Source organism: Aspergillus japonicus, assembly GCF_003184785.1.
Source record: "Aspergillus japonicus CBS 114.51 unplaced genomic scaffold BO86scaffold_5, whole genome shotgun sequence".
NCBI lineage: Eukaryota > Fungi > Ascomycota > Eurotiomycetes > Eurotiales > Aspergillaceae > Aspergillus > Aspergillus japonicus.
Genome location: NW_020291642.1, coordinates 1,116,273 through 1,136,671, shown reverse-complemented (window position 1 = coordinate 1,136,671; position 20,399 = coordinate 1,116,273). Strand labels below are relative to the sequence as shown.

Genomic DNA, 20,399 nt, shown 5'->3' with positions numbered 1-20,399 from the left:
CACAGGGTAGTTAGCCCAAGTCAGGGGATCAAAGGAAGAAGGGGGGTTCAGGGTTGACATCAGCACGTCCAGTGTAGCGGAGTGTCGGAAGCGACCCATTTGCCGTCGGGAATGGCTCGATAGCGGCCGACTGAGGTGCATACACAGCACAGAGGAGAAACTTGGCATGTTTATTGCAGAAAGTAAAGGGAGTAGTATGCAAGAAAAAAGAACAAAGACAAAAACATACAACAGAAGGGATTCGCTGGTGGTCACCCACCCAACTACTAACCTCCCGGCGTGTGGCTTGAGTACGGCTGAGCGGACGGGAAGCCCTATTTTCCACACCCTGTGATCGTATGTGTTTGAGGCCTAACTTCAAGAAGTCATTACTGTACACGCCAGTTGTCGAAAGGATGGAAGGCTCGGTAGGTGGAAGACTGCGAGTCGCAAATCCGGAGGAGTAGGGCGGAAACTCGTTCAACGCGTTCATGTGTCGGGTGGGAGTGTTTCGCACGGTTCGTCTATACAGAAAGGGTTCTCGGGGGATGGTCATTTCGATTCAGGTGTGGTAGATCGACGATGATGATGGATACTTCGAGTTTGGTGAACTTGGGACTGTGCTTCGCAAGCGAGAACGACCATGGTGACTTGTCCTAGCCTAGATTGTACTGTAGAACCTTCACCTGGAAAGCAAGGAACTGAGTTAGTGGACGTGGAAACTCCATGATTTCAGAAAGGAGGACGTCAAGGTCCTACCATAACGCAAGCAGTCGGCTCTTGTGTCTGATAACAAAGCATTGCGAAATGTTCAAAGTCGATGAAGGGGCTCGATACTGGCGTCTCGGTCTGTTGGAAAAAGTCAGTTGCAATGAGTGTGGTGAGTGGACAAGTCGCCTATGGCTGCTTACCGGAATAGTGCTCATGCTGTGTCCTCCGCTGTATCGTCTGAAGCGTTCTCCCACCCACATTCTGCCTCAGGAATCGGTCACCAAGTGTTGATACTGTGCTGGGTGGGCGAGCGGCGTCGGTTGTCACGTGAGGTTGCGGTGGGAATGAGGCATCGTAGAGCTTGGCTCTTGCCACAGGGAGGGAGTAACAGTTTGATGCGAGAATTTTTAGACGATGACCAACACACTGATCACGTTGGAAAGAGCCAGTACTGGAGAGAAAGAGTTCTGGGTGGCTGTTGGGGTTGCGAAGAGGCTCACATAACCTCTGGATGATCACTTGGCAACCGACGAGGCCATCCTCGACGAGGGCTGAGACAACCCAGTCCCAATGATCAGATGAACCTGTGCATGACGTGTCAGCAGGATTACGATTACTCTAATATCCGTAACATGATCTGACCCCGTATTCCTCACCAGTCCAGACTGAAATTCTGCAGCATTTTCCAAGTCCGGTTGACACAGTCTATTCAGCCCAGTAACCTGCGGTCTCGGAGAAATAGAGCCTCTGATGTCATTCCTCCCTAGGACAGCAGCAGTCTGTCGAGAGATCTAGGCGATTTTCGGAGAGCCTAGGAGCTGTAGATCATAGAATTGCGTTTGACGAGGGGCGGACTCATTCTCCGCAGCGGCGTGTATCTGCCGCAGGTGACGCCTCCCTGCCACCCCAAGCCTACTTTCTACCTCGTATAGTTGGGTGCAAAACACGCTCTTATGTCTAGACCGAGTGTGGCTTGCGAGCACGAAAAGGGAAAGGAAAGAAATTCGGGCTGTGTCGTGTTGATTGGCTTGGCTAGTTTCGGGTAGTCGCAGTGAGATATCATGGATGAGGAGTGAATCTCTCTCTGTCCAGCCTCGCCGCTGGATTGGAAATTAGAGACCAGACATCGTGTTCCGCGTACGGTGGATGGGCAAGTATTGTATGATGTGAATGTACAGTACTCTCCTGAGCCGCAACCCTTCATTGACAATCTCAGAGCTATCCTCCGGCTTCCTTCTACCATCCCCGTCCAGCACTGAGTCTTTCCAGCATATAGCATAGATACTAGGTAGGTAAGCTGGCTCCCATCTTCAACGATAGACCCATCCTTTTCTACCGCTAGGACCAACCAAGATCCTCCTATAAAACCCGCCATGGCCCTTTCTCCGCGACCGCAATTCCCCGTCCGGTTCGCAACCAAATGTCTCACAAAACCGACCGCTCACCTCGCCCGTATAGGCCTGTCTCATCCCTCGTGCTGCGCCTTTTCCAAATGCGGTAGGACGACACCCAACGAACGCCACGACAGAAATTTCAACTTCCCACCTCGTGTCTGGATTGGACATTCCCGCTATTGATCGCATATCCAGCCACACTGCCGGGGGGAAAATTGATCTCTCCCCGTCACGAGGCGACGACCAGCGCTGGGCTGGGAAACGAGGCCGACCACGAGATCAGTCGCCGTGGACATGTCACCTCCCGTGCTCGCCGTACCGGACGATCGTCCAGCCCTGCGTAGGCGTTCGCTGTCAACTTATTCGTCGTTCCCTTCCCGTCGGGTTTCGGGAGACCACTTTCCGGGGAGGCGGAATGCTGAGCCGTACGAGGAGTCAGTGACTTGGCAGTCCGGGGATCTCGGGCTTTCGAGTGATGTGTGCCTGAAGCCCGTTCATGACGGAGTCGGAGAATGAGAGGATTTGAACATTGGGTACTGTATGTACCTAGCCGGTCGGTCCGTGGCCCAGTGGCCCTTGGCAAACTTGCGGGAGCGGAGCCGGTGAGCTTCTGATGGCTTACAGTGGTAAAGAGAGGCGATTGGATTCTTTTTTGTGTAGGCTTCTTTGACGGTAGGATCGGTGACCGTACCGGAACTGTCTCCCGAGGGTTAGGCAAGGCAGAGGCTTTGCACGGGATGGAAGCCTTTTGCTGTGCCGCAATATGGTCTGAGTGCTGAGTGCTATACTAAGGTACAATCCGTGCAATTGTCCACATTGACTGGAAGTATTCTCACACTCTGTAGCTTTGAGATCATAAAGCAGGCTCTCTACTAGCTAGTAGGTGCTTCAAAGGATTTACTTGCCTGGAGAAAACGCTTCACATGCTGTTGACCGCGGCGGAGCCAGGGCCAAGAAGACCGACCTTGTTCTATGACCTCTGCAAAGATGACTATCGCTGCCACTACTCCGCCCTCCAAACAAATGCCAACATGCACAACCCCTCTGCAAGATATCCATCGGAAAACCCCTGAAATCCCTGACCCTTCCAAGAAAAAACCCCCCCCCCTCTTACACAGAGAGAAGGTGAAAAAAAAGAAAGGCCCAGGGAACCCCACAGAACATTCGCCGCTTTCTTCGCAATAGGTACTACTCTTTGTCAGTCACTCTGTCGCTTGTTCTTCTCTCCGTGATTGAGTACCTACTCGTTTTCATTCAATCACTCGCCCAATAGCAGGAGAATTGAACCACTGAGTGAAGCGGAGTGCCGGTGGCGAGAGCTCGATATTCATTCTCATTCCCCCTTCCACATTCCTGTCGCGGTAGATGCAATCACGCAGCGTATTACAAACATACACTACAAGGAACGGGATGATGAAAATAAGAATTAAGGTTGATGAGTCCGTTGCGATATCGATGAAGAGGCTGGGTAGGGTAGGCATTTTGATCGACCTGAGATTCAGTTGTGGGGGAATTGTAGATGAGCTTTTGTAGGCTGAGATTCAACTATAGGAAATTTGTAGATGAACGTTTCTAGTCTGAGATCATGGAAGAGAACTTATCACGTTTTAAGTCTGGCTGAAGATCGATATCCTCGACCACTCCTTCCTACCAATGGCTAAACAATCAATCCGAATAGCCATGTTCACTCACCGACTGTGAAAGAGATTTCACACTGCCACCACCGTGCTGGACGAAACTCGCGAGACTCATATCATAACCCAAGTTATGGTTTTTGAGCTGGTTGTTGCAATCGACCAATGCAGGACCGGGAAGGAAATCAATCTATCCTCCACGCTAGCTGTGTCTTGAACTCAGAAACATGAATTCTAAGTTGGAGGCCAAACTGGATGCCCAGGCAAATTGGCCGCAATAGCTAGCAGCTCCTTGGGTGGGTGATGAAGACTGGTAGGCAATTCGCAAAAACTCCATTCGCTTGATGGACTGTCAGAGAAGGGTGATCGACCGGATTACCTTGGGGCATCCAGCCCTTCGAATTTCGGGGATGAATCCCTAAAGCTGAAACTAAAACTGAGTGAGTAGGTGAAGGTGAAGAAGGTCAGCGCAATGGCTGGCAACTCTTAGGGTGGTCATGGCTTGTAGGCAAGTCTGCCAGAGTGCGGAGAGGGATCAACTTGATTGACTTGGGCCATTCGACCTTCAGAAGCCCTGGAAGACAAAGGACGTATTGCCCGCTCCGACAGTGAGCGATGCCACCACGAATACGTATTCAAGGTTGGACACCGACAAAGTTTGGTTCGCCCAATCATCACTCCCCGTTCTGTGCAAGCAACGGGGCCGTACCTTTGTCACCTAGTATGTCAAAGATGCCATCATCCTCTTTGCAGTCTGGTAAAATTAGAATCTTTTTCCCCTCCCAGGTATAACTCCCAGGTATAAGACATGTGCACCGAGCCCCCCAAATGTCTTCACCTCTTCATCTCATCTGCCCAGCGATCGATCTCACCCACTTCAACCGCCCAAGCCCCTCTCTCTTCGAACCTACAGCCCAAGCGACAGCCAGAACTGGCAAGCCTGATCCCACGAGGATGGACTTGTGGTGGCAAGATCCCGCCCACTATTTTGACCAGCAAAATTGGAGTAGGTGATTTCGTCATCTCATTCATCTAGCGAGCTGAATGGCGGTGGACATTCCAGACTGATCATGCATCATCATGCAATAGAAACGGCCCACGCGGAGGTGACCTATCTCGAGGGCTACAAGGCTTCTACTCGAAAGGTTGCGTACGAAGCCAGAAGGATCTCTAATGGCCACGTTGCAGACCAAGGGACTCTTCGGACTGCCTACATCGGTTTCTTCTTTGCTTGTAACAAGAGTTTGGACCCATCATCCCGCATTGACAGTGAATTCTACCTCGTCTGGGATGTTCCTGAGCCCCTGACGACGTCCGATGGTGAGAAGACGAAGGGGGCAGGGAAGGAAGGGTCACCGATCCGCACCTTTCTCCACCAATGCACCGATTTGTACATCTCCCAGTCCTTCCACGACCTCGATAGGCTGGTGCATCCATACCTCGAAGTCATTTTCACAGCCGAGTTGCGTCGCCCCCGTCCCCAGACCCTGGACGCATACCTCGCTCGTACCCACCTTGCCTTCCGGATGCTGCCCGACCCGGAGAACGAGAACGCCGCGAGGGTCGAGCCCTGTCCGTGCGCATGTCCGAACCACAGGGAGTCGGTCGACTGGAATGAATTGATGGCAACGCGCCGTGCGCAGCAGGTCATGGAGGGGGTTCCTCTCTTTGCGTTCTCGGATGTCGAGGACTTTCGCGGCCTACACCATCACCGCGTGTTTGCAGTCACGATCAATGGGATCACCTTGATCTACAAACCGGCCCGGAATAACGCCTCTCTGGTCGACGAGGCCGAAATGCTGAGGAAAGTGGCCGCGTTGCCGAGCGGAGGAGTCCTGCGCGTGCCCAAGCTCGAAGGGATCCTGGGGGCGGGCACGCCGTACGCGGGGGTCATTATGACCTATATCCATCCGGGGACCCCATTGCGGGCGCTGGTCGAATCGGGGCGAGTGGAAGGCCCAGCCGAGTGCCAGAAGTGGTTCGATCAGATCTCTAACGCTGTTCGAGCCCTGCACCAGAATCGGTGTTATTTGGGAGATCTCCAGCCGAGCAACGTGGTGATCGACGGCAACCGCAATGCTTGGCTGATCGACTTGGAAGGTATCCAGGTCGAAAGGCACGATCAATTTTCGGATGACGACCCCGAAACTGCAGACCTGCGCGACTTGGCCGACATGCAGGCGTACCTGGAGATGCACGGCCGAAAGGCACGCGAAGCACTGCGCTTTGGCCCCCGCATCAGGGCTTGTTTTGATCGCTTGCGCATGCGTCTGTCCGGTCTCTTCTTCCACGAGTATTTCTGGGTTCCTTTCAGCCTCCTGGTCGCTCTTCTGGTCGGCCACTGCCTCGGCCTTTGGACTGGCCTCTCTAGCCGCCTGTTCGCTAACTTGCCCACGCTGCTGTACGCTCTCTTCTGCATTCGCCTGTCCACTATCCTGTTCAACCGGGTGTTCTGATCTGCTGTTGCTCATTGCCCCCCCCCCTGCTGCTGCGCGCACCTCCTCTTCTTTTCTATTGTCTTTGCTCTCTCGGTTCCATATCTAGTGTTTCCTGTGCGGGATGCCAAGACCTACCCTGTGGCTGAGGCTGTGGCTGAGGCTGTGGGAGGCGGAACAGCTTTTCCACCCGTGCACTCGCCGCAAGGGTTCTTCTTGTATTCCGTAGAATCTGACAGCTACGTTTACTATACCCGGTTCCTCAATGGGATAGATAGCCTTCTCCGACCACCTGAATTCGAGGCCCAGTACATGCGTGTAAACCCCCATCAAGACCGCCTCCGCCCGCCTCAACCCAGGCCGCCGTTCACTTATTAGAAAGGGCCGCTTGATTGTCATGCCCCGGGACACCTCTATACGTATACACCTTCTTTGGTATCTTCTTGAACATTCTTCCTATCCAAAGGTACATGTATTGATCCAGACCTACTAATTCTGCAGCTGGTGAGAGGGGGGGGCGGGGCTTGTATCGCCCCCCAGACCCCCCCTCCGACCGCTGACTCCCCTCCGCTATCCGGCGAAGTACGGAGTACGCCAGCGACAGTGAGTGCGGTGATTAAAGTCATGTGATTCTTTTCAGAGGAACCAATCAGATTGCTCAGATTGTCAGCCAATCAGCGGTCGTCACCCTTGCTCACTGCCCGGGCCGCCGGGCGGGCACTGGGCAGGTCCTCATCATGGCGGGGATAGATCCAGACAACTTGGAAGGTCTTTCGTTGGGCAGAGAGGAACACTCGATTGTGGCTGGATGGCGAACTCAGTCACTGGTCTGGCATATCCACCGAAGGAGCACACGGCCTGTTTGCCGAGTAGTGCGTGGTGATTGAGTCATGAGTTGATAGTAGAGTACATCTAAGTACAGTACGGAGCAGCAGCCGCGGTCGGTGAACGAACTCACATTGATGGATGTCTTTAGCTAACCTACAGACCCGAGCAGAGCTACTCGAACGATAATTTCAATATGCGACCAGTACGGAACATGTGTACGAGGCACGAGGCCTCAGTTCGCAGTTCTACCTGTCAATCAGATAGAACCGCACAGACTGCGTCCGAGCAGCAGGCTCGCTTCACTCACCCCTGGCAAAGGAACAGACAATTGTCAGGGAGGACAGCAACCTGGTCCTAATTCCAAACGCCAGGGGGCTGCTATCGAAGGCACTGGCAAGCCTTCTCGATGGACCAGGGCAGCTCTCCATCTCCCTCCGCGTCGACGACTTCACCGAGCACGCGAGAGCGATGGTCGGGCGGTCACCGCACAGTCTTTCCCCAAACCATGTCCGCCCTCGCGCAGTCGAAACTTTGCAGTCACGCCTTGGGCATCTTCGAGGAGGGTTGCACCCCACATGTATGGAAGCAAATGGAGTCTCCCGCTCAGCGGCATCACCAACGCGCTCGCCCGCCACGGATCATGCCTCTTGGCGTGCATGACTCTCTGTCGCGATCGGGGGCATTCGATCCACTCCGTGGAATGGACCCGTGTCGTCAAGGACGGGTAGCGGTAGCCCCCTCTCTCCCTACCCACGCGCAAGCCCGCCGCGATACCCAGGCATTCCTAAGCCGGTGCCCCAGTCTCGAAGGCCTCCACCGTCGCGTGGGGGTACGATGACGTCCTCGACACAGAGGCAACGGGAGGAAAGAAATTGAACTTCTTCAACCAGCGTGTACTGGACCTATGCGGGCTGAAGCGCTGTAAGCTCGAGGGACCGAGGCGGCGATCCTGGCGTTTCTCTGTTTGGTTGCCGCAGCTGAGATGGACCTTACGCGCGAAGGAGCTCTGTGTCAGCCGGGGACATTCGACGGTCTTTTGATTTGCTGCTGACTGGGATGCCGGACCTGGACTTCCTAAGGCTCCGGTGCTTGGTTCCTAAGGTTCCAGTGCTTGGGGCTCCGGGGACTATGGGGACTATGAGGGCAAGCCTGCCATCTTGCGCGGCTGCCCGCCGATAGGCTGTGTGGCACCGGCGGTCGGGGATGCGGGTGGCGGTCACTACCTACTACTCAGTACTAGGTACCCAGTAGCCGGAGCTAGAAGGCAACGCCGGTTGTCCTTCTAAGGATTCCTCCCAGTAGACACGCTTGAGACATTTGTCCCAGGGGACATAGGTCTGCGGATGAAAGACTACGGAGATAAGTACGGGAGGGCCACACAATGGTATCCCTGGAAGCTTGTCGCCATCACTATCTTGTCTACGCCTCGCAATTCTCTCATCAACCTCTTTGAGGGAGTGTACCAGGCAATACGACTGTAGTACCTGGTCAGGCAGCAGGAGCGTGCGTCCAAGTATCGAGATCTGGTATTTGATTCCTCGACTGGCCCAAGATAGACGATGCCGGCCGGCAGTCATGATAAAGTCACGATCCTCAAGTCGTGTTCTTACCCATTCGCTCGCATCTCCGATCCTTTTTTCTCTACAGTCTCCTGGAATAAATATCATCACTCGCAATCCCACCATCTTCCGAAGGAGAAGGAAGCCCTGACCAGCGACAGCAGCTCCAGTCACACCAGGCAGCTCTGAGGGCTGCAACTGGGACGATCCAGGTACACAGCCCACCGACCAATCAAACCCCACCAATGCCGACCCACGATCCGATCCATTCCCACCCCACCACCCTGGCATTATTGAAGATCAACACTGACGGGCAAAAAACTGCCTGTGAGTCTCCACATCCACCATCCATCCCGAAAGAACTCTTGTCCCAACAATCACCTCCATCTACTACTGTTTACAACGCAATATCACCACAACCACACCCTCGAAATGCCACCACCACCACCAACAAACACCTTCACCCACCCCCCAACCCTAGACCCCTACACCCTCCCTCTCCCAACCTTCCTCACCACCACACACCACCCCCGCACCCACACCCACACCCTCACCCCAACCACGCACATCGTCACCGGCGCCTTAATCTTCAACCCTAATCCTTCAACCACCAAAGCCCCCAACCACCCCCCCGAAGAACACCACATCCTCCTCCTCCGTCGCGCCCCGACAGACTCCTACCCAGGCCGATGGGAAGCCCCCGGCGGCTCCTGCGACGCCACCGACGCCTCCATCCTCGCCGGCGCGGCCCGCGAGGTGTATGAGGAGACCGGGCTGCGGGTGGTACGGTTTCTGGCGCTGGTCGGGGTGGATGCGTGGGAGGTGGTGCGGGCGGGTGGGGTCAGGAAGGCGGTGGTCAAATTTACGTTTTTGGTGGAGGTGGACCTCAGCTTGTCGGTGGGGGCCCAGGGGGTGCAGGGGATGCAGGGGATGCACGGCGAGGTTGAGGGGGAGGTCAAATGTGGGGGCTTGGGGATCAGGCTCGAGCCGGCCGAGCATGATGCGTTTGTGTGGGCGACGGAGGAGGCGGTGCGGGCGGGGGTGGTTTGTTTGCGAGGGCAGCGGGTGGGGATGGAGTTTGTGGGGAGGCAGCGGGAGAATTATCTGCGGGGGTTTGAGGTTGTGCGGTCTTTAGGGGGTTGAGAGTGGCTGGGGTTTGGGATGTTGAGGGTAGGGGGGTGTTGATGTATGGTAGTTGGAATTGTGAGGGGTGCTTGTTGGTGTGGTTGGTGCTGGATGTCTGTATGGAAATACTATCGACAAGATAATCTGTAATGGAATTCACGGCTGACTAGGGAATGTACATTGATTCTTTATTTATACACTCATTTAATGAAACCTCGAAATCTATCTACTCATCATTCTCATAAACTCCGCCATGCCCCCTTCCACACGGGCAATCGCGGCCTACAATCGGTTCCTCCCAATCATCACCGATCCAATAGTCCTCCAAGTCGATGTCATACTCCACCCAATCCTGAGTCTCATATTCATCCCACACCGTCGTATCCTGCACAAGTCACTCCAACCGAGTGGAGTTCGTCGTTTCGAACAGCACGCGCTTGTAGGTGGTCAGCGGGATCGCGGCGTGATCGGTGACCTCCAAAACGAGGTGGAGGGTCCAGCAGCCGGAGGCGTTGGAACTCTTGCCGTCGCACACGACATCCGCGCCGGGGATCGTGACCTGCACGCGTTGCCCGTTCCCAGAAACTGTGAAATTCAACGTCGGGATCTGATTGTCCACGTTCCAATCCGTCGAGCCCGGCTCCTTGTACTGGAACCACCGGAACGAGAGGCTGTCGCGGTCGGGATCGTAAGTCTCGGACGCATCCAGCGTCACGGTCGCATTGGGCGTCGAGGCGATGACCAGCGGGGTGAGGTCGGCATGCTCGTTTACCACGACCACGGGGTGGTGGTTGGCCTGGCTCTCATTGGCGGGGAGGGCCCACTGCATGCGGGCGGCGAAGTCATTCTGATACGCGTCTCTCCACCGCCAGATGGCCGCGTGGTTGGAGGTGTAGGTCCGGTTGTTCTGGCCGATGACCCGGTCGGCGGCGTCGCCGTATTGCCGGTACTTCACCTGCTGCGAGAGGTCCACCAGGGAGTAGCGGCCGCCCCAGGATCCGTAGTCGGGCTGCTCGCGCACGCCCAGACCGTTCTGGATGAGATACAAGAAGGTCGGGGTGTCCCCCTCCATGATGAACTTGTAGTCTGGGTACTCCTTGCCGTAGGTCCCGATCTGGATGTTCTTCTTCAGCCAGGCGGCGGACACCTTGGTGAAGTCCGGGCCACCGACGTCGAAGTTGTAGTATTCCTCGCCGGAGATGGCAGCCCAGGCGGCCAGGCCGTACTGGTTCCAGCCGTGCATGGAGGCGATGTAGAAGATGTCGGGGAACTGCTCACGGATCCAGAGGCCGCTGTCGTCCTGGTCGGAGATGGTGTAGACGCGCAGCTGGCCGCGGAGACGGGCCGCCTCGGTCGCGTTGAAGTTGTGCTGGACGTAGTACAGGGTCTCGGCAAGCACGTTCACACCGCCCCACCCGAGGACCCACAGGGGTTCATCAACCGGTTGGCGCAGTCGGTTGAGCAGCAGCTCTGCGCCCGAACTGAGGTTCTGGCCGGGTCCAACCCCTTGCATTCCGTAGACCTTGATTTGATCAGTGGGGTTCGTGTAACGACGGATGGAATGCTTACAGCTGGGCCTGACCTGACAACACTGTGGAGGTACTCCGCTGAGGGGTATGGGGAGGACGGTGACGTGTGTTGATTCAGGTTGTCCACCACCTCGGCATATGCGTCAACCACTGCCGAGATCTGCTCGGGATACACACTGTCTTTCAGCCAGGTGGACGTGACGGCAGTCATGCCTTCGATCTGGAACTGATTGCTGTAGAGCAGGAAGCGCACAAAGGATTCCGTGTCATCGGGCTCATTGGAAATATCCGAGAGGACGAAGACGCGGGGCTTGGACGCATAGGTCAGAAGCGACGAGCGGTTAACAGCCGCACTGGCGTCTGCCACAAGGGCATTGAGACAACCAAACAGCAGCAAAGAAAGTCGTCTCATGATGGCAATATATTCGAGGGATATGACTCTTGAAGAGAAACAGCAACAAAAAGTCCCGGCGAGAAGATGGGACTCAAGCCAGTTTATATGGGAGTTGCGGGGACGGCAGGGAACTAAAGCAGTTCTTGGCAGTTGAGCAGTTGAGAGGGGATGATGGCGATGACTCGGGAAGATGATGGTATCGCCAGTTGTATGGGCTGGGTGAGCCTGGGGTATCCACCGCCTTACCGGATCGAGCGAAGCCGCAGCCGAGCCGACCGACGGAGGGGGACTTCGGCTCCAGCCCCGTCTCCGCACTCCGCAACTTCCCTCGTCTGCCTTGCCGTTTCTGCCGTTTCTGCCCGTTTCTCCCCGTTCTGCCCGGTTTGTCCGACTCTTTCGGCTGTGTGTGGGGTAATGCCCCCCCATAACCTTGAAGAGGCATTTCTAACCCCCAGCCAGCGGTTGCAATTACCCCATAAGCTCGGGAGAGCGAGAGGTCGGAACTTTCTCCCCACCGGCACTTGGTGCTGACGATTCTCCACTAGGTACTTCCCACGCCAGATGACCCTGATTCCCCAACGATTCCACTGGCCATATTCCGCACTCATGCTGTGCAGGAATATTCCTTACATTACCGCAGCAAAAGTTGGCTAACCCCCATTACCACTGTGACGCAATTGGGCCCCAAGTACCGACTTCCCACAGAAACCACGTCACCGCGGAGACATTCCCTGACTCACGCCGCAACACCCGCGTCAGTGAGCGCAAGTTGTCTCCGGTCGGCGGGGAACGGGTTGTCGTGAGTTCGCAACATTACACCGTAATTTGCACCTCGCCGGTTGCAAGGCTCGTCACGAAGAACAGAAATGTGACTTTCCATTAGCACAGCCGTAATCTCACATCTGTGGTCCAAATTCTCCGGAACAAGTATGCCTTGGGCATCGCAGAGCACCTGTGTCGTCCATCGTACAGGTCATCGGCATCCCGAAGTCTCCCGCGATTTTTTCCGTCAAAGGCGTTCCGACGACACCGGTAGCGGAGAAGGCGGGACCCTGCATAGAGTCGTACAGCGGCATGGAGCACGTACTCGTATTTCTACCCAAAACAAGACTAGATCATCATGTCACTGATGTAACTTGGTGAGTAGCCTGCATCAGTCTCGTGTCAGTCGCTTGGCCCTATGTGGGAACAGCAGTGGTCATAGGCCACAGGCCTCAGATTTGGGAGAACAGGGGGTGAGGCCTGGCGGCGGCGGAGGGTGCTGTTGTCACCAATGTAATCGATTTCCTCGAGGATTTTCTTGGCAAGCGTGTTGTCCTTGGCAAGGTTGGCAAACTGATCTCAACCTTTCGCTGACTGTCGGAAGTGGTGTTCTGTACCGGCTGCTCGTGATGCATAGTTAGTGAGTAGTCGGGATGTGGATAGAGGCTTCGGGGGCTCCAGCGTACTTATCATATTAAAAAAAGAGAAGAGAAAGTGAAGGAGGGATACTGAGCTAGGCTAGGGCTAGCAGCTAGCTGAAGGGCAGACTGCAACAAAGTCATCTGTGTGAAAGAGTTAGATGATGATAGCATGGTAGCAGCATGGTGGGCAGGTGTAGCGGTACGGACAGTAGTAATACCTACCAGCACCTTGTTGGTAGTAATAAAGATTTTCCAGCCTTCCGTTTCAGAACGTAACCTTCCTGCTTAATTCGAGGGATCATCCCTAGACTGGCCTAAGTCAGGTAGGCTTGGCAGAGTGAACGATCGGGTCTGAGGGGTACAGTACAACGTCCTATACATGGTAACTCCTCCCTAGAAGCACACTCAGGCAGTCAAGTGCTCAAAGTAGTAGCCTCACTTCCCAAGGCCGCTCTCATCGACAATTTGGGAATCATCAAGTCAGCTAAGATGGCAACCAGATTCATGATCATATCAATCACAGCCACTTATCCTAAGTGTGGCTCCTCTGTGCCCGAGCACTCTTTTATCTTCGTTGGGATGGATTCATCTTCTAGAGTCAGGTACCTGAGCCTCAGAGTGTAGTTTGTCAACCGTAGCATGTTTGTTAAGCAGACACGGTGCACTCTCAGGATTATCACATCATGGATAGGCACGCAATCTTTTCGGCCCTCGGGAGCGTCCGCGGTATTTGCCTCCAGCACGTGGCTGCAATAGGGGTAACTGTCACCACATTTTTCTATGGCACCGCGCCATGGATTGGCAGGAATGTAACTCTAAATTTGTTCCTTGATTAGCTAGCCGCTGACCATCCCCTAATCCCTCCAAGATGGCCAAGACTTTGCTACCACGCACACGCCCAGTCAACGATAAGAAATCAATCTCTACGTGCAGTGTGGTTAGTGTTGCTTTTCTGTCAAACTCTGAATGTCTCTGTGAGAAATCCAGGACTGAACGTTCGGTCGCATCCGAGTCAGAAGACTAGAGTCCGTGCAGTAAGCAAAGGGTCTTGTTTTTGGGGATTCCAGCGGTCGGGTGTTTCCCGTCTCGGCTGAACTCCGGCGTTTCATGAACCCTACCGTTTCATGGTTCAGGGCTCGAACGTTGATCTCCGCCTCAAACTCAATTGAGGTTCTTTAGTTCCATTCCCCTTCGATGAAGCGCCAACTTCTCCACACCCATCGGGAAACTAACCCGCTTCGAGTCTCGATCAGGGTCCGGACCCTGCCGCATTGGTTTCCTCGTCCGTGCATCTGAAACAGATCCCTTCAACAGGGAACGCCTTCCACACTCCCGTCAGAAAATGTTTCACCACGTCCCAATTTTGCGACATCTGTGCTGTTGTATGTCTTAGGGGTGCGATGTGTCAATATGATGGATAACAGCTGAATCCCTTTCACAATGCCGAGGTAGCCGGCCGCTGCTGCCTGGGAATGAGAGTATATATCCACGCTGATTCCCCAAATGTTTAACGGCAGAAGCAGACGAGACAGCAGGGCAACCTCATCACATTCACTCTTTCCATTCGCTTGGTCGAGAAACTTTCGTTCATTATACTCTCGTTCAATTATAACCTTCATTTCGTCGGAAGAATGGCCCCTCTCAAGTCCCTCTTCGTTGGTGCCCTTGCTACGCTGGCCGTAGCAAGCCCTGTCCCCGCCCCTGTCCCGGAGGCCGGTCAACTCCAAACCCGTCAGTTCATGGACTCGAATGATCTCACGTCCGGCTCCTGCAAGGACGTCACCCTGGTCTTTGCGCGTGGATCTACCGAGTTGGGCAACATGGTAAGTCGCGCTCTTCTACCGCCCCTGTGTCATCTCAGATTTTGCTTTTGCTCGCGCACGGTACTGAACCCCGAAACAGGGTTCCGTCATTGGACCCCCCCTCTGCACCGCCCTGAAGTCCAAGCTTGGCGCCGACAAGGTCGCCTGCCAGGGTGTCGGCGGCCTCTACACTGCCGGACTCATGCAGAATGCCCTGCCGCAGAACACCGATCCCGGAGCCATCTCCGCTGCCAAGAGCATCTTCGAGCAGGCGGCCTCCAAGTGTCCGAACACGAAGATCGTGGCTGGTGGATACAGGTATACCTCTCTTTCCCTCCGCTATTCTACCCACAATCAAGTCCAACCCAGTCGTGCATGGCTAATATCCCCGGTAAAACAGTCAAGGAAGCGCCGTCATCGACAACGCGGTGCAGGCGGTCAGCTCCTCCGTGCGCGACCAGATCAAGGGCGTGGTGCTGTTCGGCTTCACCCGCAACGTGCAGGACCACGGTCAGATCCCCAACTACCCCAAGGATGATGTCAAGGTGTACTGCGCGATGGGCGATCTGGTCTGCGACGCGACGCTGATCGTGACGGCCGCGCATCTGACCTACGGGCTGGATGCCGGCGATGCGGCGAACTTTTTGGCGTCCAAGGTCAACGCTTAAAGTGCTTCATCGGCGTCGGATTGACCAAGTATTATCGGTAAGGGTGGGTGGTGGCGGAGGGAGGATGAATTACGGGCTCTTATATATGAATATCTGTTTCCTTTCTTTTGGTTGGCGATTTTCAAGGCTATCCTGGACAATTTGGTGTTTAGTCTTTTTCGTATATTATATATCTCTTTATCATTCCCTCGAATTGCTTGTAATGCCCTTTACCAGTCTTTGTATCTCAATTTCTATACTGTGCTCCCACTTGCAACATCCTCATGAGAGCAATTTACTGAGCGCAGGTTGGTGATGGTTCTGGCTTGACCTAAAATCGTGATCTTCAGTTCCAGATTAAGAACCAAGCTACCTGCCGCCAGTGGATACGGATTCGTCTGGCATCAAGTAATCGGGACACCACGAATGATGGATGTCTGTTGACTAAGTCCAGAAAGTATCTATCACTTAGATAGTGCTTGGTACACCAAAAATAAGCCATAGGTGTGAATCAGGAACTTACGTCTCTGTAATCACTTGACTAATCGATCAGGTTCTCTCCTCTTCCTCAGCAAAGTGCCGGAAATAACGCTCCGGAGCGGAGTTAAACTCCAGTGCGCTTCGAGAACCCCGGCTGACACGAGGATCTGTGGCTTCTGATTGGCCATTCAGCTCACCGCCTAGGAGCCCCCGCAAAAGCACTCAGATATCCGATGCCCGCAGTGGTCCACGCGCGTCATCACTCGAGAACATTCACGAGAACATGAACCAAATTATAGTGCCATCGGTAGTCCGTTTTCCTGTAGCTGGGAAACGGAGGCAGACGACATCTTAATCAAAACAAGGACCCCGAAGGACCCAAGAGATTGGTAGGTGCTGAAAAAGCACGGATCGGTTGATGGGCGATCTGCGGATATAGGCCCCGCTCTGGAGATAAAGCAGAAGTACTACTGTGAAAAGAGTGTCATCAGCTAGCGATACCCCCTATTCGTTCCAGGCCAACCTGCGACCGAATAACGGTTCTAGAAGTAATGATGCACCCTTGAATGTCATCCGGGGTTATGTGGTCTAGTGGTTCTGGTACCATGTGTTCTGTGGTTGGGCAGCGTACACTGTGGAGTTAAGCGGGAATAGAGGTGTCATCCATGATCAACCAGAAACCTTAAATTTCGGGTGGTCACCCATACAGGTCGGAATCCCCAAACCCATGTATAAAATCGGGCACAGATTCCGGAACACAGGATTCTGAAATACCTCATTCTCCTATTCACACACTGTACACTCTCATCAAAAGCCATCTACCTCCCAACAACCAACCTACCACCGCAACCATGACCTCCAGGTACGCCGCTGCCCACGAATCCCCCAACGGCCCGGGCGACGCGCGCCCGACGGCGCAGACCATCATCGACGACCAACACCTCCGCGACAAGCTCACGGGTAAGACCATCCTGATCACGGGCTGCTCGTCGGGGATCGGCGTCGAGACGGCGCGTGCCCTCTACACGACCGGCGCGACGCTCTACCTGACGGTGCGCGACACGCACAAAGCGACGAAGAACCTGGGCGCTCTCGCCACCAGCCCGCGGGTGCATCTGCTGCACCTGGACCTCGACTCGCTCGACTCGGTGCGCGCCTGCGCCGCCGACCTCCGAGCCCGGAGCCCCGCCCTGCACATCCTGATCGCGAACGCGGGCGTGATGGCGTGCCCCGAGGGCCGGACCGCCGACGGCCTCGAGGCGCAGTTCGGCAGCAACTACGTGGCCCACTTCCTGCTGTTCCAGCTGCTGAGGCCGCTGCTGCTGGCGGCGGCGACCCCCGCGTTCCACTCGCGCGTCGTCATGGTCTCGTCCGTGGGCCATCGGTTCGGCCACGTCCACCTCGACAATCTGAACCTGGTGGGCGAGTACGAGCCCTGGGCGGCGTACGGGCAGAGCAAGACCGCTGTGATCTGGTTGGCGAATGAGATCGAGCGGCGGTACGGGGCCCAGGGCCTCCATGGTCTCAGTCTGCACCCCGGCGGCATCCAGACCGACCTGGCGCGCCATATGTCGGAGGACCAGATTGCGGCGTGGAATGCGGATCGCGAGCTCATGCGCCACTTCAAGAGTCCCGCGCAGGGTGCCGCCACGACGGTCGTGGCGGCCGTGGCCGCGGAGCTGGAGGGCCAGGGCGGGCTGTATCTGGATAATTGTCAGGTCGTGCGGGATGAGCACGACCCGGCTAGCGGGAGGTGGGGGCCCGGGTATGCGTCGTGGGCGTTTGATGTGGAGGGACAGAAGAGACTGTGGGAGAAGACTTTGGAGATCCTCCAGTTGCAGGATGAGTGAGTGGGGCGGTACCTGAAGTATAGTAGTCATCGCAGTTGGTCGATTGCTGTGGGGATCTACGGTCATCGCGCCAAAGACCATCTCCGGATTTCAGATATTGTTGTTTGTACTGGAAGCGAGTTACCGTGATATTCTTGATCAAGTAAAGCGAGTATAATGTATAATATGAACCCAAGTCAGACTTCGTTTATACTCTTTTTGCTTTGAACTCAATTACTCGTATTCGTGTTGATGGTTAACTCTACGTGTAACTCGAGGCAGGTAATATATGCAAGAGTGATACCAACGCCCACCATTCGGTAAGTCGGAGGTCCACGCGAGTGCGACGGGTCGGATTGTCAGCAGCCTGCATTAGTGTTAACTTTATGCCAACCTTCAACACTATTCTCAGGTACTGAATCTAGCTAGATGCTTGTGTCTCATTTGCATCTGAGACAGGGGGTAAAGCGATATTGTAGCCACATGTCTTCGATTCTCAACGTTGTGGGTATCTCTTGGTGTGCCACGGGCCTCCCTCTACTCCGTACACTGTAAATCTTCCTTCGGGGCGATCCGTTGCCGCGGATGTTTCCCGCACCAGCTAAGTAACACCACACCGCGTCTATCTGGTCTCTCCTCAACTCAACTTTCACCTCTCCCACCATGCGTCCGGCGCTCACATTCCCACGGCTTCCTCTAATGCCACGGCTGAGTCCAACCACTGCTCCCCAATCATGTGTTCGATATCTAAGCAAAATGGGTAACAAAGATCTGATCGAAGAGCAAACTTTATCCTACTACCATCTCAAGCGATACTACCCAGTTCGCATCGGTGACACGCTCAAGGATCGGTATCGCATCATTGCAAAGCTTGGCTATGGCGCTTACTCCACTGTGTGGCTCGCCTGGGATGGAAGGTTTCTGAGCACGAATCTCCAACATGAGGGCCTTCATTGACTGATACATAACACTAGAAACAAACAGTAATACTTATCGCTCAAGGTGTGCATCGAGCAGGTCGATGATAAACCATCGCCCGTGTTGAATGAAGTCAAAATGCTGCGACGCATGAAGGAATTCGCCGAGGCAGCTAGTCATCCAGGCCTATGTTACATCCGCCTCGCTACCGACATCTTCGAACTGCACACCTCTTCCGGTCGGCATTATTGTATCGCGGCCAAGCCCCAGGGCCACAGCCTGCGCACGCTACAGACAACTTTCCCGAACGCCCAGGTGCCAGGAATATTAGTACGGTCTCTGATGCATCGGCTGTTTTTTGCGGTCAATTGGCTGCATGCCACCTGTCGCCTCATCCACACAGGTTCGATCGGAACTTCACCCAACGAGCAACGATATTCATTTCACTCATTTCACTCATTTCCGTCTACAGATATCTCGCCGCTAAATGTTCTCACAGAGATAGAGGATGATGTCAGTCTCAAAGACATCGAACAGCAAGAAGCCCAAGACCCCAGCATCCCTATCATCTGTGGGTTCTCAGGCGCTCCTGTCTACCGCTCTCGAGAGCCCTCCCTGCAACTGAGTGGCATCCCGATACTTACGGACTTCGGTCACATCCGTGAATATGACTACTATGACTACCGCATCAACAAAGATTGGATCATGCCTGATCTGTATCGAGCTCCGGAAATACTGCTACAGATTCTGTGGACTTTGCAGGTGGATATGTGGTCTGTTGGCGTGATGGTAAGTCACACATGATGAGAATATGTCAGGCAAGATACGTACGTTTGCTAACCACCGTTCTAAATAGACTCTAGAACTTATGGAGGGCAAGAATCTGTTCGACCCGATCGACCGTGTTAATCACCAATATGTTCTCCCATTGGCGTTGGCTCAGTACATAGGATACCTTGGGCCGCCACCGCTGCACATGCTTCAGGAGAGTCCGCTTTTCTCGACCTATTTCGATGAGAAAGGTGAGTATTCTGCTCGTCTTCTTCACTCGCTTCTCCGTCACCTATCGTCCCCACTGGTGACGGGAAGCCGGACAGAAAAGAGATCAGCTAACAATCGCAGGTAATTGGACGTTGGCTGAGGCTCCCATTCCCCAAACAAGCCTGGAAGAATTCGTCACCACAATTCCTCCCGGAGAGGAAAAAGAACAATTTCTCCGGTTCATCCGCAAGATGCTAGCTTGGGATCCAGAAGAGAGGGCGACCGCAAATGAGATGATCGATGCGGATGAATGGCTCCAGAGGCCGTTCCACGATATGATTGAAATAAAGCGCTTGGGAGATGCGCAAGAAATATGTGCCTAAGTGCCTGGGGTAAATCACCTTACATGGCTGAGACCTCACATGGCTTTGTAAGAAGCAGCATGTGGGTAGAAGGGTCCAAGTTGTTGAAAATATGTACCAGATCAGTGCAAGCAACATAAGCTGTGCCGATCCTTGCCACGCCCACGACGGCGGACCTGCAGGGGTAATGTCAATTAAGTTCCAGTTAGCGCGAACCACCTGTCTGTAAATTCTTTACATCAACCAGATTGAAACGTTTCTTTCAAAAGTTTGCCCTTTCTTAGCATTTCTCAATTAGACTCGCCTCCCTCCTCCCCATCCATTCATCCACCCAAACCCGACAAACCATGGCATCACCACCCACCCTGACCAAGGCCAGGAAGCCCGCA

General features: G+C 54.5%; 6 protein-coding genes across 6 annotated transcripts; 5 read left to right on the top strand and 1 right to left on the bottom strand.

The window, feature by feature from the left end:
• The first annotated feature begins 5,877 nt into the window (after positions 1 to 5,877).
• On the top strand, positions 5,878 to 6,307 carry BO86DRAFT_386122 (uncharacterized protein). The gene has a single exon (XM_025671264.1). It carries the CDS (start codon positions 5,893 to 5,895, stop codon positions 6,172 to 6,174), a length of 282 nt encoding a protein of 93 aa, XP_025531762.1. The 5' UTR covers positions 5,878 to 5,892; the 3' UTR covers positions 6,175 to 6,307.
• A 2,542-nt stretch (positions 6,308 to 8,849) lies between these two features.
• BO86DRAFT_167612 (NUDIX hydrolase) lies at positions 8,850 to 9,889 on the top strand. The gene has a single exon (XM_025666477.1). It carries the CDS (start codon positions 8,973 to 8,975, stop codon positions 9,681 to 9,683), a length of 711 nt encoding a protein of 236 aa, XP_025531761.1. The 5' UTR covers positions 8,850 to 8,972; the 3' UTR covers positions 9,684 to 9,889.
• Positions 9,875 to 11,743, bottom strand: BO86DRAFT_386120 (DUF1593-domain-containing protein). The gene is made up of 2 exons (XM_025671263.1): positions 11,235 to 11,743; positions 9,875 to 11,187 (listed from the first exon to the last, which is right to left on the bottom strand). The coding sequence occupies exons 1-2, from the start codon at positions 11,604 to 11,606 to the stop codon at positions 10,060 to 10,062; spliced, it is 1,500 nt and encodes a 499-aa protein (XP_025531760.1). The 5' UTR covers positions 11,607 to 11,743; the 3' UTR covers positions 9,875 to 10,059.
• A 2,632-nt stretch (positions 11,744 to 14,375) lies between these two features.
• On the top strand, positions 14,376 to 15,536 carry BO86DRAFT_354742 (cutinase family protein). The gene is made up of 3 exons (XM_025669595.1): positions 14,376 to 14,814; positions 14,894 to 15,111; positions 15,194 to 15,536. Exons 1-3 carry the CDS (start codon positions 14,623 to 14,625, stop codon positions 15,459 to 15,461), a joined length of 678 nt encoding a protein of 225 aa, XP_025531759.1. The 5' UTR covers positions 14,376 to 14,622; the 3' UTR covers positions 15,462 to 15,536.
• A 1,235-nt stretch (positions 15,537 to 16,771) lies between these two features.
• On the top strand, positions 16,772 to 17,770 carry BO86DRAFT_304003 (NAD(P)-binding protein; the record flags this gene model as incomplete). The annotated part of the gene is made up of 1 exon (XM_025667599.1): positions 16,772 to 17,770. The coding sequence occupies one exon, from the start codon at positions 16,772 to 16,774 to the stop codon at positions 17,768 to 17,770; it is 999 nt and encodes a 332-aa protein (XP_025531758.1).
• Positions 17,771 to 18,505: 735 nt separating this feature from the next.
• Positions 18,506 to 20,038, top strand: BO86DRAFT_437145 (protein kinase; the record flags this gene model as incomplete). Its single annotated transcript, XM_025676052.1, has 5 exons — positions 18,506 to 18,643; positions 18,752 to 19,070; positions 19,140 to 19,456; positions 19,524 to 19,689; positions 19,790 to 20,038. The coding sequence occupies 5 exons, from the start codon at positions 18,506 to 18,508 to the stop codon at positions 20,029 to 20,031; spliced, it is 1,182 nt and encodes a 393-aa protein (XP_025531757.1). The 3' UTR covers positions 20,032 to 20,038.
• Positions 20,039 to 20,399: the final 361 nt, after the last annotated feature.

Excerpts from the sequence above, each read along its gene's own strand:
- BO86DRAFT_386122 (XM_025671264.1), top strand. The coding sequence starts at position 5,893 with ATGCAGGCGTACCTGGAGATGCACGGCCGAAAGGCACGCGAAGCACTG.
- BO86DRAFT_167612 (XM_025666477.1), top strand. The coding sequence starts at position 8,973 with ATGCCACCACCACCACCAACAAACACCTTCACCCACCCCCCAACCCTA.
- BO86DRAFT_386120 (XM_025671263.1), bottom strand. The coding sequence starts at position 11,606 with ATGAGACGACTTTCTTTGCTGCTGTTTGGTTGTCTCAATGCCCTTGTG. Across the intron at positions 11,188-11,234 it reads TTGTCAGGTCAGGCCCAGCT|GTCTACGGAATGCAAGGGGT; the intron begins GTAAGCATTCCA and ends GATCAAATCAAG.
- BO86DRAFT_354742 (XM_025669595.1), top strand. The coding sequence starts at position 14,623 with ATGGCCCCTCTCAAGTCCCTCTTCGTTGGTGCCCTTGCTACGCTGGCC. Across the intron at positions 14,815-14,893 it reads CTACCGAGTTGGGCAACATG|GGTTCCGTCATTGGACCCCC; the intron begins GTAAGTCGCGCT and ends ACCCCGAAACAG. Across the intron at positions 15,112-15,193 it reads ATCGTGGCTGGTGGATACAG|TCAAGGAAGCGCCGTCATCG; the intron begins GTATACCTCTCT and ends CCGGTAAAACAG.